Genomic DNA, 18,021 nt, shown 5'->3' on the forward strand with positions numbered 1-18,021 from the left:
TTTTATCAAGACACCAGTCATGTTGGGTTAGAGCCTACCCTAGTGACTTCATTTTACCTTAGTTACTTCCTTAAAGACCTTATCTCCAAATAAAGTCACATCCTGAGGTACTAGGGGTTAGGACTTCAACATACGAATTCGGGAGGTACACAGTTTAGCCCATACTAGCATCCATCACTGACCACCTCAGAGACTGCTGAGTCCTATCAGTCAGGGTTCCGCCATCTTTGATGGGACCTTCATCTTTCCCCACCAGCCTCCTACCTGGACCCCCTTTGTGATATCAAATTCCTCAGTCAAGGTATTCCTTATACTTGCCATTCCTCTCTTTCAACCCTTCCGGCTCCCTTCCCCAACTTCCTCTGTCCTTCATCCTCCTGCACTGTCTTTGGGTCTCCCTGCAGGGCCTTGTTTGCATGATCTTGTTTTCTTTCCCAGCTTCACCATTTTTGCTCTTTCTCTCAACTGAGCTCCAACCTCAGTTCTCTCTCTCAGTTCTCTCTCTTACTTTCAGCTTTCATCAACTTTCGTAAGAAATGAGGGCACACCACAAAAAGGGCTTTGTAACGACTCTCTTGAGTTGGCTGGATCCTCATCCATTACAAAGTACTCTTAATATCAGAGCTAATTTGATTCACAAGGACCAAGAAGTACAATGTTAGAAGCTGGGGTTCTCCAAGCACGTAGACCACAAATGTGGACCTGGAAGGCCCCAAATGTCACTTCTAACCTGAGGTGAGGTGTGATTAAATGTTTGTCTTTTTATTGCAAAAGCCATACTTCCTCCCTTAGAAAACTTTAAAAATGGTGCCCATTACAGAGAAAACAAAATTTACCAACACTTATCAACAAGAGATAATCACTCTGACATTTCATCCCACTTAACAATGTTTCCACAAATGTCTGTTTCTCTAGTGAATGGAGTATTGTCCGTGTTACTTCCTAATTAGTCACATCTAATTCACAAGAAAGCTTTTGACATCCATCTTTTACCTCAACCCTTTGTTTACCTCTTCTTTTCAATAATTTTGAGTTAATTCATTCGAGCTTTCAAGGTAAGTACATTGTCATTTTGAAAACGGAGAGATTTTTTCTATTATTTATAACACTTGTTTTGTGTTTTATTGAATTTGCTGTAACTTCCAGAACAATATTAAGTAAAAACTGTAATAGACATATTTTACCTGGTATCAGTGGAAAGACCTGCAGATTATTTTGCTACCTGGCTTGAGATACTTTATATCATCTGAAGAAAATTTCTATCCTTAATAATATAGGAATAATTGTTGTATTACATGGCTTTTTAGATGGAGATATAATTCACATACCATAAAACGTGGCTTTTTAAAGCATATGACTAAGTGGTTTACAGTAATTCACCAAGTTGTGTAACCATCAGTGCCATCTAATTCCAGAATGCTTCTGTCAGCCAAAGAAGAAACTTCATATCCATTAGCAAGCACTTCCCATTCCTCTTCTTCCCCTAAATCCCTGGCAACCACTAATCTATTTTCTGTCTCTATAATAATTTGCCTGTTTGGATGTTTCATGTAAATAGAATCATGCATTGGGGCGCCTGGGTGGCTCAGTTGGTTGAGCGACCGACTTTGGCTTAGGTCATGATCTCGCAGTTTGTGAGTTCGACCCCCGCATCGGGCTCTGTGCTGACAGCTCGGAGCCTGGAGCCTGCTTCGGATTCTGTGTCTCCCCCTCTCTCTGCCCCTCCCCTGCTCATGTTCTGTCTCTCTCTCTTTCTCAATAATAAACATTTAAAAAATTTAAATAGAATCATGCATTAATATAGCCTTTGTGTCTGACTTATTTTCCTTAGCATACTGTTTTCAAGGTTCATCCGTGTTGTAGCATGGGACCTTCATCTTTTTATTTTTTTTCCTTTCTATGACTGTAAAATATGCCATTGTATGGATATACGATGTTTTGTTTCTCCATGCATCATTTGATGGTCATGTAGGTTGTTTTTACTTTTTTGTATTAGAAATAATGTTGCTATGAATATTGAAGTGCAAGCTTTTGTGTGGGCCTGTTTTCAATTATCAGAATTGCTGGATCATATAGTAACTCCATTTTTGACCTTTTGAGGAACTGCCAGGATGTTTTCTAAAGTGGCTGCACCATTGTACATTCCTACAACCAAATGATGTTGAGCATCTTTTCGTGTGCTTATTGGTCATGTGTATATCTGTTTTGAGGAAATATCTTTTAAGTCTTCTGCTCATCTTTTAATTGGAATGCTTGTATTTTATTATAAGAGGTCATGTGGGATGTGCAAGTATTCTCTCCCATTCTGTGGGTTGTTTCTCATTTTCTTGATAATGTCCTTTGAACACAAAAGTTTTTAATTTTGGTGAAATCCAACTTCTATTTTTCTGTTTCCTTGTGCTCTCAGTGTCATATCTAAGAGACCATTGCCTGATCCAACATCATGGAGATTTACATCTCTGTCTTCCTTTAAGAGTTTTATAGTTTTAACTGCTGCAGTAGGTCTTTTTCATTTTAATGTTTACATACGGTGTGAGGTAGGGATCCAACTTCACTCTTTTGCATATCGATACCCAGTTGTCCCAGCACTATTTGCTGACAAGGTTATTCTTTCCCCATTGAATTATCTTGGCACCCTAGTTGAAAAAAATTTAATTAGGTATTATTTTGTGTTTATAAGTGACATTGATATATTTACTTTTTTAGTGCCATTTTTGTCAGGCACTGTTTTCAGGTTTCTATAAGTGTCATAAAATGAATCGCATCTTTTTCTATGGTTTGGGAAAACAAAAGGTCTAAAGTGGTTCAAGATCTAAGTGGTTCAAGCCCCCTGGAGGGGTTCTCCTTACTCACTCTGATACTTACCTTATTTGGTGGCAGTCCCAGGCTTCTGCAAAGTGATGAGTTTAAACCGCAAATGAATACTTAACTCAGCTGAGTTTAAGCTGTATTTTAAGAACAAGTCACTACTTAAGAACAATTTTATCCCTTCCTTCCCCCATCCATGTCAGCTTAAGTTATCCTCTACATTAAAAGTTTGCTTACCCAAGGTTCCTGTCATCTTTCATTTATTCTGAACGCCCATCATTTTCCCGGGATCTCCAGCTGCTGCTACTTAATCTAAAGAAAATAGAACCTGTGGAGTTGACATGTTTGCTTTTCTAAATACCTTGCATCTGGCTTTACATTAAAATTTTCTTCTCCATGTGAAGATTAGAGCATAGAGCACACGCTGCCTGGGTGTGAAGCCTGACTCTGCTGTATGCCAGCTTGTACAACCTTGGTAAGGTCTTAGCCTACTCACCTATCAAGCTAATCACAGGACCCACCACAGTGGATTGCCGAGAGTGTTACATGACTTAATATCCAGAAGGCATTTAGAGCAATTCTTGGCCCTTAGAATACTAAGGCTATACATGTCTTTTAAAGGTTGAAATTCCAGAGCTTACATGCTATGCTTATTTTATTTCCCTGATTTCTAAATAGAAATGTTCTCCTCACTAGTGCTCTACTATTTCTGGTTCAGCTGCCTCTCCTTCTCTTAGACTGTCCTTTGATTCTACCTGCCTACTGAGCCTCCCTCAAACACCAGATAGCCCTTCCAAGAAGAGCTTGACAAAATTGGGCCATTGTCCCATCCCCTTTTCCTTTCTGAAGATCCTCCAGTGTGTTTCACAGTGAATTTAGGAAGTCCTTGACTCTGCCACATCTTGAAAGTGGTGATAAGACACCATCCCCATGGTCGATGTCCGTTCTAAGATGATCTCATGACTTCCTGTTGCACTGCGGCTAGCAGAGAGAATGCATCTCACTTAAGGCCCACATAAACCGCCATGGCCTTAGCTAACCATACGCTTGTAGATTTAATTTAGGTAGTGATTTGGTGAAATCCATTGCCATCCGTTGTAAGCTTTAGATCCTTCAAACTCCCTTCTGAATGTTTCTATCACAAGCTGAGCTTATTCGAGACTGGACTCATTGGTATCCCAGCAAATCTTCTCCTTTGGTATTCTACTATCTGGAAATGGCACCTTTACTCACCAGCCACCCAGTTAAAAATAAACCTGGAAGTCATTCTGGACGCCTTCCTCTCACCACCCTCATCAAACACTAGCCCAAATCATTTCCATCTCTCAAACATCTCTTGAACTCATCCTGCCTTCAGTGGTTTAACTGCAGTCCTTGTTGCCAGCAATGTTCTCTTTCATCCACTCTTGATCCTGTTCACCAGTAATCTTTCGTAAATGCAAACCTGACTTGCTGACAATTCCTCAAGAGCTCCCTGAAGTTTTCAGTGGGAGGTGGGGTGGGCTTCAAGTTTTATAATTCTCTCTCCTAAGCCCTACTTGACCTAACTGCCTACCTGGGTACAACGACGAACACAAAGATGTTCTTGTCAAGGGCCCACTTCTGCATATCTGTTCAGGATGCAGCCCTCTCTCACCTGCTCCACTGTTCTAGGATTTCCCTACTTTTCTTACATTCTGTCTCCTCCTCTCTACTGAATCATTCTCATTAGCATATAAACTTGCTCTCTCCCCTCTTCGTCTTTCCTTTTGTCCAGCTACAGCCAGAGTTGCTTTCCCTTTAAAAAAAAATTTTGCCAGTAGAGTTGTCTAATACTCATCCCCAGTGGTTGGCCTCATGTCCACTACTGGCCCATGCCCATCTGGCCTCTGCCCCACTTGGTCCGAGACTGCTCTCATCAGAGCCATCAGCAACCTCCATGTGCCAGATGAAATGAAAAATGTCTCATCCTCAACTCACTCCCACTCTCCCCCACATTTAACACTGCTCACCATTCCCAGAAACAATCTTAGTGTTTTGTTGACTTTGAGGAAAACTAAGACATGTATCCCACATCTGATTGCTCCTTCCTTCACATACCACACTTGCAACGTAACTCTACCCCAATTCCCTACTTAACCTCATCCATCCACTGTTGTTGTTTTAAATATGGTACCATCCATGTGCTGTTACTTTCCTAATTTGTTTCTGATCCAGACTTGTCTTCAGAATTCTAAATCATAAATCACTTCCTACTCAACATTTCTGCTTGGATGTGTCATTAGTATTTAGATTTGATTTTGTCCTAATTGACTTCTACAGCCACCAGCCCCAGCACTTAGGCATGTACATCCACACGCAGACACTTGTACATGTATACACATGTACACATGCACATTCTCACATGCACACATGCACATTCTCACACATGCAAGCACACACATACAGCCGATCTTTCTCCAAAGTTCTTCATATCACTTACTGAACAACCATCTACCATTTGCTCCTGCTGTGATCCTGGGAGTCTACCCTGACAAGCCCATTTTCCCCACCCCCACATCCACCCATCCCCAAGTGCTTTGGATCTATTCCCCAAATACATCTTGAATGCATCCATTCACTTCCTCTTGGCTTGTGACAAGCCTTGTCCAGACCACATTATCCCTTATATCTGGGTTTCTGCAACTGCCTCTTAAGTGATCTGGCTACTTGATCCTTTCTTCTTTTGCTACTGCACCAATCCATATTTCACATACATAAGTCTGATCATGCCACTTCTTTTTTTAAAATCATCTGCACTTAGAATGAGGCACGCACCAGGTGGTATGATTGGAGAAGTCCCCTTTGAAAAAGTGACAAGGCTGAAGCCTCAAGGATGAACAAAGGGTCAGCAGTCAGCCAGAAGAATGACAGAGAAGGGTTTGCACTCCACTTAGAGGAGAGAGCAAGTGAAAAGGCCCTGAGGTATGAAAGCCTGGAGCTTTTAAGGAAAGAAGGAGGGCTAATGGAAATGGAGCATAGCAAGGGAAGCAGCAAATGCTAAGAAATGGTGAGATGGAGAAGTTAGCAAAGCCCGGGCCATGGAGGGCCTTGAAGGTCATGAAATGAGTGCTTCTGTAATTATTTCTAAATATGTATACATACAGTCTATTTTTGCCAGCTTTCTGCAAGCTACACAGGGAACCATCCATGCCTATTCACTGTTTGTTCCCTGTGCCCAGTACAGTGCCTGGCACATAGCAGGTGCTAAATTTTTACGGAGCATTGGAGAGGAGAAATGTCTCCAGCATTCCAGCCAGGCCAAGTGGCTGGCAATTGCCCAAACATATTGTGCCATTCCTTCCCTGAAGATCCTCATTCTTGTCTAGCTCAGTGATTGTCAACCAAGCAGCGATTTTTGCCTCCAGGGAATGTTTGTTAATGTCTAGGACATTTTCAATTGTCACAGTTGCAGGGGAGGAGATGCTACTGGCATCTGGTGGGGAGAGACCAGGGATGCTGCCGAACCTCCTACAGTAGACACATGAAGACAATTATTCAGTCTAAAATGTCAACAGCGCCAGGAGTGAGAAGCCCTGGTCTTACTAATTCTACCTGTCCTCTAAGCCTTTGTGAACATCACCTCTTTCGGAAAGTTTTGCTTCCTCATCAACCAGCCTGAGTTTGGGGCCCCTCCACTGAGCTCCCCAAACCTCCTTTATGTGATTCATTCCCTTGTCTTGCGACTGCCTGTCCTGCCTCTCGCTGGAAGGTTGGGCTACATGTTTCATCAGCGTGCATTACACACAGGGAGCCATCCATGTATTTTCTTGAATCAGTGCAGCCCCCGGAGCTGGGGATAGGAGGGTGCAGATGAATATTGTAGATACATTTTAAAACATAGTGTTGACCTATGAGCTCATAGGTAGCAGGACTTATCCAGACCCCATCTCTACCTCTGGGAATCTGCCTGTCTCCAGGTGTCTGTGCTGGTGTGTAACCTACAGAAATGACAATTTCCTATGGCCCCAACCTCATAGCATGGCTCACCCCTTTAGCTATTGCCTTAAGTTTTGAGTTACTTAAGTTTAATCCCACTAAAATAAGACATAGAATTAGGGCATATAGCAGGTTCCTAACAATGAAAAATATAGGGCAGAAGCTTCATTTGCAGTCGGCTCTCCTGTGGGTCATGACCTGCTCGATCCACCAGCAAAAATTAAAAATCTCTGTGGCCACACGCTTGCGGGCTTCAGATCTTGTGCCCATCGTCAGAAACACTTGAAGCCCTCCCTCTTTGGATTCAGGTTCGAAATGGACTCTGGTTGAAACGCTGTGCCCTTTGGAAGGGTTCTCCCCCTTGTCACAGCCCTGCCAGCTCTGGCTCCCACTTGCTTTCTCCCCCCCCCCCCTTCTCTCCCCTGCGTGGGTAGTTCTGGTCCTGCTGGCTGGGGAAGGAGCCACCGAGGTGCCAGAGGTGAGGGCAGGGCTGGGCATATCACCTCTGGCTCACTGCTCGTGCTGCCCCTACGAGGGAAGCGCCCTGGCCTGGGGCCGCGAACATTCACTGCCCTCTGAAGGGCTCTGTTCCTCCTCCTCCAGCTTCTGCTCCCGGTCTTGGCCCCGAGCCCGCCTTCTCTCCAGCATCTCTTCAAAAAAGATCTGGCAGCTGAAGCCCTCTTGGATGCCATACTGGGCGTGCTTGAGCAGAGCCTCCAACGTGGGGAAGACCCGACAGCAGGCCACGCAGCGCAGCCCGTAGTCCGTGGTGACCAGCCAGTCCGGGGTGTCCCGCAGCTCCTGCGGGCAGCACTCCAGAGGCCCCAGCAGCTCCGCGTCATCCTGCTCTGGGCAGCAGTGGCTCTTGCTGGCTTCCAGTTCCCAGCACAGGTCGCTGTTGGAAGCCATCTCAAAGGAGGAGCCTTTCCTCCTCTGCCTCTTGACGAACTCGGCCTCGTGAATGCGGGGCTTCCGGCTGACCGGCTCAAAGCCCGACTCGGTCTCCCAGGCCACGGCCACGCCCTGCACCGTCTGCACGTGGGTGTAGAAGGCGCACGCACTTCGCTGGGCCGTGTCCTCGTCGGCGTACAGGCAGGAGTAGCAAGACTGGTACTGGGAGTAAGACTGATACTCGGAGGAGGACCGGGAGGATGAGGAGCCGCTCCAGCTCAGCATCGCAGGAGCCCTGTGGGCCAAGCACACGTTCTCCTCGTGGGGAATGGCCGGCCCCGACCGTGAAGGCGTCTCCTCTCTCTCCACGGTCCCTGGGAAATGGAAGGACATTTTCATCAGCGTCCCCGCAGGGATCAGTGCCACAACCCACCTCCAGGGTCCCGGAAGGGCGCAGGCTCAGGAGTCCTTGGGCAGGTACCATCAGCTCCTGTGTTGTGTTTCCCCATAAAATGGGAATGAGGATGCTTACCTCCTGGGGGTACGAGGTGAGGATCAAATAATGTATGAATGGAATCACCAAAACCTTGACTAAACCCCAAAAAGACCATCAGCTGGTGAATACACAGATTAGGGTACATCCATACAGTGCAACCCTATTCATGGATAAAAAAAGGAATGATCTACTGATATATGTAAAACACGGATGAATCTCCAGGTGCCTGGGTGGCTGGCTCAGGGTTGAGCGCCCACTGTTGGTTTCAGCTTGGGTCATGATCTCATGGTTTTGTGAGTTTCAAGCCCTGCATCGGGCTCTGTACTGACAGTGCGGAGCCTGCTTGGGATTCTCTCTCGCCTTCTCTCTCTCTGTCTCTCCCCCATTGTGTTACCTCTGTCCCTCTCAAAATAAATAAATAAGAACTTTTAAAATATGCCTTTAAAACATGGATGAATCTCTAATGCATTACTCTAAATGAAAGCAGCCAGGGTAAAAAGGCCCTATACTGTAGGATTCCACTTAGATGACATTCTAGATGTCATTCTAGGAAAGGTAAAACTATAGGGAGGGGGAACAGATCAGGGGTTGCCAGGAGCTGAAGGTGGCAGAACTCACTGCAGAGGGTCACAAGGAAACCTTTGGGGATCATCAAAATGTTCCAGGTCATGACCATGGTGGTGGTTATGCAAGTGTACATTAACAAAAAATTCTTCAAATTGTACACACTGATGACACTTTCATGTGTAAATTAACAGCTCAGTAAAGCCAATTTAAAAAGCCACGCATGTGAGGGACGAGATCCCCTGAGTGGCTCAGTCGGTTGAGCATCCAGCTCTTGGTTTGGGCTCACATCATGATCTCACGGTTCATGAGTTTGAGCCCCACATCGGGTTCCTCACTGACAGTGCAGAGCCTGCTTGAGATTCTCTCTCTTCCTCTCTCTCTGTCCCTCCCCCATGCTCACTCTCTCCCAAAATAAATTTTTTAAAAGGCTTAATTTAAAAAAGCATGGAAAGTGCTTTGGCCAGGTCATCCAGCACCCCCTTCTAGAACCTTCAGCATTTGTGATGTATCTTGTTCTTACCTGGGGAACATCTCGCCCTCTCCTTAAACATTCACTGTATCCCATCACCATATAAGTGCTTGCCATGTTTTAACTCCATTAATATTTTTAAAAAAGCCCTACGAAATTACCTTGTAACAATTCCTCTTTGACAGATTAGGAAACTGAGGCACAGAGTTTAACTAACCGTTGAGCTGGTGTTACCCTTAGGTGCTGCCCATGGTCACTTCATAGGGGTCTTCAAATTGATGTTCTGAATTAACTTTAATCAATTTACTATAAGGGACTTTTTTATATTATTCTGAAATCACAGGGCTGACATGCCAATTCTGCTTCTCCGATGTGTATTAAAATATATATTCACATTTTACATTTTCATCCTTGTACCTCCTGAAATCACCTCGTGTACTCACGATGGCCTCAGGCATTGGTCCATTTTTATGGCCAATACACTTTTGAAACAGCACTGAAGGGTGACCCAGTACCCATCCCTCACCCTCCAGGACCTCCCTCCCAGGGAATCAACCCTCTCTCTTTTTACCTACCTGAACCGCACACTTCCACACTCTCCCCCGTGGGCTCTGGGCTGGCCAAGCTAAGGCTGGTCCCATCTGTTGGTGATTGTTCTCCCCTGTGGTCTGTGAAGTGGCGTTTCATGACTGGACACCAGAGCCCAGGGGACTCGGCGCTCCAGCTGTTTAGTGAGGGTTGGCTTGGGCTGTGCCGAAGTCCTCCGCTGGCCCCAGTCCAAGTGGCTGCTGGGCTCCCTGTGGTTACTAGGATCCTGGCTTTATTCTGTGACCTCATCGATGACACTGGTCTGTTCTGTGACCCATGGCAAGGACTGAGACCCAGTCTAGAGGGGAGGAGAGGCTTCTCACCAAGATCTCATTTCTCGGTGGGACCCTTTCCTGTCTTGTTTATTGTCAGGATCGCAAACATAAAACACAAACGCACACACATAGAAACACTTACACACACATAGAGACACAAATACTGAAACATACCCGCGAAGACACTTATACATATATAAATACATATATCCTCACGCAGGCACGCACATAATACTCAGACACACATACACTTAAATGTACATAAACAGACACAAACACAGACACATACACATTCATGCACATATAAACTAACACACACACCCAAATTCACACACACATATACCTAATGACACGTTTCTGTTCACACGCGCATACATACAATTCACACCGTGTTCCCTTAACTACACACGTTTGCACACGCACTGCCATCGCCCAACATCAAAATGGGCCTACTGGGGCACCTGGGTGGCTCAGTCAGCTAACCATCCGACTTCAGCTCAAGTCATGATCTCAGGATTCTTGGGTTCGGGCCCCGAGTCACTCTGGCATGCCTTCCTACCTTCCGCCTCTCTCTGCTCCTGGAGGTCTCAGTGTTGGAACACACTTCCTCCAAAACACTTCTCTCCATTTCCCTCCCACCTCTGCTCAGTGTCACTAACTCTACTCCTCTGCATCCCCGAATCTAAACAGCTCAAAAAGGTGACGGATATTCCAAAAGTAACCCCAACACTGTCCACACAGCCAGCACCTAGGAAAATATACTCCTCTCCAGAGTGAAAGGCCACTGCATGAAGGAAAACACCACAGAGCTTTACGGAGTGATGAAAGGTCACACTTGCACCTACAAAGAGACAATGTTCCGTGGTGGAGAAAGGAAAAACTGTAAGTTGTGCTCTCTCTTACCAAATAAATCCAGAGACCTGCCTTATAAAAAAAAGGGGGGGGGGATACCAGCACACACAAAAAATAAGTAGATCAATAGAAGATAAAAGTAGTCCAGAAAAACATCACATTATATATCTTAATTTTCAACAGATAAAGTTAACAAAATCCGCTAGAAAAAGAAGACTCGGTCAATAAATGATGCTGAAAATTTTTATTCACATTTTTTTAAATCAACATTGGTCTCATCTCATATAAAACAACTTGGAATATTTTCACATGGTGCTAGGATTGTGTTTTAACTAAAAATGCACAGAAAGAAAATAGAAGTTAACACCCTAATTAATGATAGGGTGGTTTTCTGAACTTCTGTGCTATCAATCATCACAAGCATCAGGAATCCTTGTCACCTTTTTTTTTTAACTTCATCACTTAAAAAAACCAAAACAAAACAGAAAACAAAACCTCGCTGTTTCAATTTGCATTTCTTTGCTTTTTAGTGAAACTGCAATGAATAGTCCAGTAAAGGAAATGAACAGGCAGTTCCCAGGAGAAGGACTACAGATGGCTGATAAACATATGAGATGTTCAGCCCAACTCAACCTAACTATAATGAGGAAACTACAAATTAAAAACACATGATGTGCAGTGTATTGCTTTTGCCCGTAAGACAAGCAAGAATGAAAAAGACTGATAGTACCCGGTGCTAGTGAGGGTGTAAGGAAGTGAGTACTTTTATACTCTCTTGGTCACAGAGCCTTTCTCTAAGGAAACTTGATAGTGTCCATTACAATAAAAAATGGACTTGTTCTTTCACTCAGCCTTTCACTCATCCGTCTCCTTCCCAGGAAACATTCGCATTTTGTACTATGTGCATAAAATAACACACAGAGAAATGTTGGTTGCAGAACTATTTTTTTATTTGTTATTATTTTTTATTTGAGAGAGAGCGTGAGCCTGTGTGTGAGCGGGGGAGAGGGCCAGAAGGAGAGAGGGAGAGAGAGAAAGAGGGAGACTCTTACTTAAGAAGGAAACTCTTAACTAGGATTCATGCCCAGGTTGGAGCCCAAAGTGGGGCTTGATCCCACGACCCTGGGATCATGACCTGAGCCTCAATCAAGAGTCAGACGCTCAACCATCTGAGGTACCCAGGCATGCTGCAGTATTATTTATAATGGGGGGGGGGGTGGAGGGGAAGGGAAACATTTCAAAGATCCATCAAAAGAAAGAGGTAGTTACATAAATTGCTACACAACCAAACTATGGAATACTGGAGTATTCTGTGTGTTCATGTGTCTCTCTGTGTCTCTCTTTCTACTTTCCTTTGGACTCAGCCACCATGTTGTAAGGAAGCCCAGGCCACACAGAAAGGCCACATGGAGGTGTTCCAACCAACAGCCCTGGCAAAGGTCCCCAGCCGACCAGCCCGTACACGAGTGAATGAGCCTTTGGATGATTCCGCCTTCTAGTCTTTGAATCTTCCAGCTGGGGCCCCAAACATCTCAGAGCAGAGACTAGCTATCCCCTCCGAATTCAACTATCTGCCCTGCCTGCATTCTTGACCCTCAGAAACTGTGAGCGTAGTGAAAGATCCAGCTCTCACTAGGTTTGGGGGCAATTTGTTATGCAGCCATAGTAATTCAATAGACTGATCTTACCTGTCGTGTTTAAATATGTTCTAGTTCAACAGCTCATTGGCCAGTGTCTACACCGTAGTGCACAGTCTTGGTGGGGCCCTGTGGTTCCCCAAGGAAAACATGGGGAGTTTGACTCTTTCTACCCATCATCCCTTCCTGTGTTTGTTTGCTCAAAGTATTCACATACACCAGTTTCAGAATTGTCCATCTGTACCCCTCCGGGAAACTACCTTACTAACTACATTACAGTGTTCCTATACCCTTGCGTTCGTGTTTAGCCTTGCATTTTCTGATCAAAACCCTATTTTCCAAAGTCACGTGACCTCGTTCCTTTATTCCTCCAGAATCTATATATGTTCAACAATCCTGCCACATAGGCATCTTTAACCCTACTTTATAGGGGGAGGTTGAAGTTCAGAAGGGTGAGGTGAGGCACAGGTAGGAGGGATGAAGTGGGGTGCTTATACCCCAAACCCAGAGGCAGGGCTGTTTTCCATGCTGCCCAGATGCTCTTTCTTGTGGGTCACTTCCCAGCAAGTGGCTTAGAGCAAAGCCCCACCAAAGATGTGCAAATATCCTTCACCCTCATGTGGACTCTGGGTTGCTTCTGTCCATAAGAAGGTGCTCTTTCCCAGCCCCTCCCCTTGCTCCCTGCAGATATTTAGCTAAGTAAGGCCACCCATACAGGGTTCCTGCCCTCCCCTGCCCCCCGGGAAAAGGAGGGAAGAATGGTTAAGGCCCAGGCCCGCCCAGCCCACTGCGTCCCAGGCGCTGAAGTTTTCCAGCTGGTTCCCCAGCTTTGCCAAGAACTTCCGTGCTCCACTGCTGTGGCCGACAGGGTTGGTGTGCAGAACTCCAAAAGGACCAACACAGCATTTTCTTGGAGCTCTGACTCCCGGCCAGCTCAGCTCAGCTCACACATTGCATGTAAACCCTAAGCCTCATCAAGAAGCCCTGGGGTGCTTTCCAGCCTTAACTTCTCTTCCAAAGTTACCCTGCCCAGTCTCTGTGTTTCTCAGCCGGGAAGAGGCTAACAGGAAACAAGCCAGCCAGAGGCACGGTGGGAACCGGAGACGCCACTTCTGGCTTCCCTTCACTTCGAACTCCAGAGGTTGGCTCGTGCCACAAGCTATGCTACCGGGAGAGTCAGCTCATTCACCCCAGAGCCCATGAGCTTCCAGAAAGTGCCTGTCCACTCGGCCAAGAAGCCTGATGTTGCCTACAGGGGTGCATCAGTCGTGACATTTTTATGGCCGAGCTGCTATATAAAATGTCTTGGGGCGCCTGAGTGGCTCTAGTCAGTTAAGCATCTGACCCCTGATTCCATCTCAGGTCATGGTCTCACCGTTCAGGAGTTCAAGCCCCGCATCAGGCTCCAAGCTGACAGCGCGAAGCCTGCTTGGGATTCTCTGTCTTTCTCTCTCTCTCTCTCCCTTGCTCTCTGCCCCTCCCCGACTTGCACGAGCGCACGCTTTCTCTCTCTCTCTCCCTCTTTCCAAATAAATAAATAAACTTTAAAATGCCTTAGGTGGGCAATACTCTTCTTCTTCATACTAGAAAATAGGGCTCCTTGAGGTAGTACCAACCACCTTACCACTGCCCTGCAAAGAACTCCTGTAATCAGACTCAACACCCGAGGGAGGGAGGAGAGTGGTGAGCTGCCTGGGTCGCTGCTGGCCAGGTGCAGAGTGGGCTCCAGAGTGGGGAATTTCTCCCAGTGAAGGTCAGTCCCCAGGAATTATTGATGACCTCAGCCTTGTGCCAATGCTGCAGAGAAAGTGCCAGAAGGTATCAGACAATTTGAGGATTAAAGAAGCACTCTCTTTTTGGTCCATTTTCTGTTGCTTCTTGTAACTATTTAAAAAGAAGTGAGTCAGGGGACCATGTAAGGAAAAACTCAGCCACAGAGAAATGTAATATGAAGAACGCTTCCTCAGGCTCTCCAAGCAAGTGGGGAAGGGAGCTTTGCTTTTTTTCCCTTCAGCCTTAATAACAGGCTGCTGCTTCTCCGTGGTTTGTTTGGAGCTGTCTCAGGGTTTTGACCTTAACCTCAGGGCGCCCACACAAATAGCCTAGGCTTCCTCTGTCATCAGAGAGCAGGGAGGGGGACACCCTTCGGGCTGGGTGCTGGGGTGTGTCTGTGGCTGTGCTCCAGGGCCCAGAGTCCTGCCTCCCTCCTGCCTAGCTCCGGTTCCGGGGATCTCGAATGTTCAGCGAGATTTCTGGATGCAGAAGTGTCTTCTTCCAACCTATGCTTCCTTGTAAGGGTGATTTCAGCTGGTAGGAAGGACAGCCCGGCTGGAGGCCATGTACATGATGACCCAGAAGTTCCAGGATCTTGGCAGCTGGCCACTCCCAGTGCATGTTCTTAGACAGCCATACTGGGAGCTCTGGGGAAAGGGCTGGGTCTTCCCTCTCTCTTTGTCCAAAATATGCTGGCCATAGGCCACCCTGGACACAGTTCTCAGGCCACCAATTGCTAACCCATACTGAATGAACCTTCTAGAAGCATGGTTCCAACTTAAAAGGTGAGATCCCAGAACCCCAAAGGCCAACAGCAAGTTAACCACAATTTCTAAGCATGCTGGCTTACTCCCATTCAGCCTTCAGCTCACATCCAAGGCATTTGAAATCCCCACTGTATGTATGCTCACAGATAACTGGGATGATTTATTTCCAAACCCACAATTAGAAGCTCTACTGCAGGCCCTCATCTTAAGACTGGCTTCTTCCCCTCCAGTCCTTCAGAGAAAGTGTCTCTTCTGTGACATGATACAGTTGCATAATGCATGGTAAAGGTGTCCCAGGAGAGGCCAGCCACTGTCCCTTCCCCAACACAACACCCACAGCCCTGTAGCTGATCCCAGGCCCGCCCGGAATGACTTCTGGGAAGGCTGAGTTAGGCTGTGTGAAAGCCCTACTGGAAATTTCCCTGGAAAGGAACCTGAGGGGTTAAGACTTAGGGGCCCAAATGTGAGGCAGTACGTTCAGCCACACCCACCGGCCACACACCTGCTGGGCAGTGAGCCTGGCTCCAGCCCCCCTTCACATGGGGGTGGGGGGCTTTCAGTTTCACTCTTTTTGCCCTCTCTTGGTTAGATTTATTCTTAAATATTGCATTCTTTTTGAAGCTATGTAAATGCAACTGTTTCCTTAATATATTTTACAGATTGTTCCTATTGTACACAAATGCAACTTTTTTTTAATTCAGCTTTGCTGACTTTTATTAATTCTAACCATTTTTCCCGAACTTCTTTGGATTTTTCTCTCTATAAGATCATGTCATCTGCAAATACAGTTTTTCTTCTCCCCTTACAATCTGGATCTCTTTTGTTTCTTTCTCTTCCCAGATTGCCCTGGCAAGAATTTCAGTCTATGCTGAATCAAAGTGCTGAAGGCCAGCATCCTTGTCTTGTTCCTTATCTTCAGGGAAAGCTGTCAGCCTTTCAGCATTGAGAATGTTGTTAGCTGTGGGCTTTTATAAATGGCCTTTTTCATCTTGAGGAAGTTCCCTTTGAATCCTAGTTTACAGAGTGCTCTCATCATGAAAGGATGTTGATTTTTGTCTAATGCTTTTTCGGCATCAATGGACATGATTGTGTGAGATGTTTTCCCTTCATTGTCTTAATGTCGTGTATTACATTCCTGGACTTCCAAAATAGTGAACTGCACTTTGCACTCCCAGGACCCCATCTGGCTTTGCTCACATAGGGAGGTCTGCTTCTAATGGCTCCCCTTGCTCCACGTGACCATCGTGCTCGGATTGGTGAAATGGGAGGAGGTCACAGGCAGGGGACTGGCTGCGGTGAGGCGGAACTGGGTTCTAGCACACCCACAGCGCACGGGGAATGGACAGAAGGTGGCTGGCGCCGTGAGACGCTTGCCTGACCCCCTGTCGTGTGAACCAGCCAGGGTCATGGGCACTGTGAGCGCCCACTCCTGGAGAGGAGAGAGGAGCCTGCCCCGCGTTGGTGAGAAGGAGGTCAGCCTCACCTGGTTCACTTCACAAGGGAAAGACCACTCTCCTCGGAAGCCATCCCAAGTTCACCCTGGCTGCCAGAAATTCAGCAACTATGATAAAGATCAGAGGCGAACACATATGAATTATTTATTATTTATAAGAGAACACTATGAGTATATGCGTATTATTTTAATTTTGATTTATAGTTTTAAAGCGACTCCCCAAAACTTGAAGATAACCCAGCAAAGTTATCATTTCATTGGATACGGCACCTAGTAAGCTATTTACATAGCATAAATTCACAGGCAGTGGTACATGATAGATTTTGAGATATCACTTTACAGGCAAAAAAAAAAAAATTATATTGTTTACCTGCCTTAATGAAAGAGATATGAAGGCTCATATTTGAACCACAAAGTATGCACAAATTCAAGTTCGCTTATTAGAAAATTATGGGCCACGAACATCAGTAATGCGATAAGGGGCAGGCATACTGGAGGACTCAACATTCAACCCACAACAAATTAAACTGATCACAATAAAGCCCAACTAAGATAATTAAAAGGCGAGAATAGCAGCAATTGAAAATTGATCTCTCAAGACCTCACTGATGAGGTTCTGGAAACAAAGCACGCTTGCCCCAAATTACTGGTTTTCTCTCTGCACAACATGTGTGCAGGGGGAGCTTGGCTGTGCTGCATGAGAGCCAGATAGGTGCCTTAGCGGGACCCCAAACTTCAATCCTTGCAAAACCCAGTACTGAACCATTTTTCCTATATGAATGCCAAACATTTGGAACCAAAAGTAATTCAGATTGCCAGGGTGTAGCCATCAGTTGAATGTAAAAGATGAAGTCAGCATAAATATGCATTATTCCTCCATAAAGGTGAAAAAATGACTTACATTTTTAAGAAGTTCGTGGCCAAGAGAGGCATCAAATGTCTGCTGAAGCCACCTCGTACTGGCTAGTGAGAGCCAATTGTTAAATCTTTTTTTTTTTCAACGTTTATTTATTTTTGGGACAGAGAGAGACAGAGCATGAACGTGGGAAGGGCAGAGAGAGAGGGAGACACAGAATCGGAAACAGGCTCCAGGCTCTGAGCCATCAGCCCAGAGCCTGACGCGGGGCTCGAACTCACGGACCGCGAGATCGTGACCTGGCTGAAGTCGGACGCTTAACCGACTGCGCCACCCAGGCGCCCCTATCTTTTAAGAACTTCTTGCAAGCCGGTTGTTAAGCATGGCCCTTATCAAAAATAAACTTACAAATAAATATAGGAAACACCAAAGTAATACTTAAAATTCATCAATTCCTATTTTATTACATCCTATGACACCCCGGCAGCTTGTAAGAGGGCTTGGAGGGAGTATTTACACCATGGTATTTGGCAAAGGCTAAAATCAAGGCCTTTCCTACCCCACCCCTCCGCCACCCCAGTCCGTGAGGGGCTTGTTGAACATTTACCATCATACTGCTGGGGGCAACTGCA

The 18,021-nt window shown here is 45.7% G+C and overlaps 1 protein-coding gene and 1 long non-coding RNA gene across 5 annotated transcripts; one reads left to right on the forward strand and one right to left on the reverse strand.

Annotated features, from left to right (window-relative positions):
• Positions 1–1,818: 1,818 nt before the first annotated feature.
• FAM170B (family with sequence similarity 170 member B) lies at positions 1,819–9,895 on the reverse strand. 4 transcript variants are annotated; one of them, XR_006587091.1, is made up of 4 exons: positions 9,764–9,895; positions 7,269–8,030; positions 3,046–3,120; positions 1,819–2,636 (listed from the first exon to the last, which is right to left on the reverse strand). XR_006587091.1 is itself a non-coding variant. In XM_045040311.1 (3 exons), the coding sequence occupies exons 1-2, from the start codon at positions 9,873–9,875 to the stop codon at positions 7,294–7,296; spliced, it is 849 nt and encodes a 282-aa protein (XP_044896246.1). In that variant the 5' UTR covers positions 9,876–9,895; the 3' UTR covers positions 1,820–2,636; positions 7,269–7,293. The 4 variants fall into 4 exon arrangements, 3 of the variants coding, with proteins under 3 accessions (XP_044896246.1, XP_019669047.3, XP_003994224.1); XM_045040311.1 differs by lacking the exon at positions 3,046–3,120 and having other exon boundaries at positions 1,820–2,636; XM_019813488.3 differs by lacking the exon at positions 1,819–2,636 and having other exon boundaries at positions 2,666–3,120.
• Positions 9,896–9,976: 81 nt separating this feature from the next.
• Positions 9,977–11,749, forward strand: LOC102900438. Its single transcript, XR_441432.4, has 3 exons — positions 9,977–10,116; positions 10,742–10,933; positions 11,434–11,749. It is a non-coding gene; the product is annotated as an uncharacterized LOC102900438 (long non-coding RNA).
• Positions 11,750–18,021: the final 6,272 nt, after the last annotated feature.

This window comes from Felis catus, chromosome D2 (genome assembly GCF_018350175.1).
Source record: "Felis catus isolate Fca126 chromosome D2, F.catus_Fca126_mat1.0, whole genome shotgun sequence".
Lineage (NCBI taxonomy): Eukaryota > Metazoa > Chordata > Mammalia > Carnivora > Felidae > Felis > Felis catus.

Coding starts and splice junctions, on each gene's coding strand:
- FAM170B (XM_045040311.1), bottom strand. CDS start 9,875: ATGAAACGCCACTTCACAGACCACAGGGGAGAACAATCACCAACAGAT. Junction 8,031..9,763: donor TGTGGAAGTGTGCGGTTCAG/GTAGGTAAAAAG, acceptor TCCATTTCCCAG/GGACCGTGGAGAGAGAGGAG.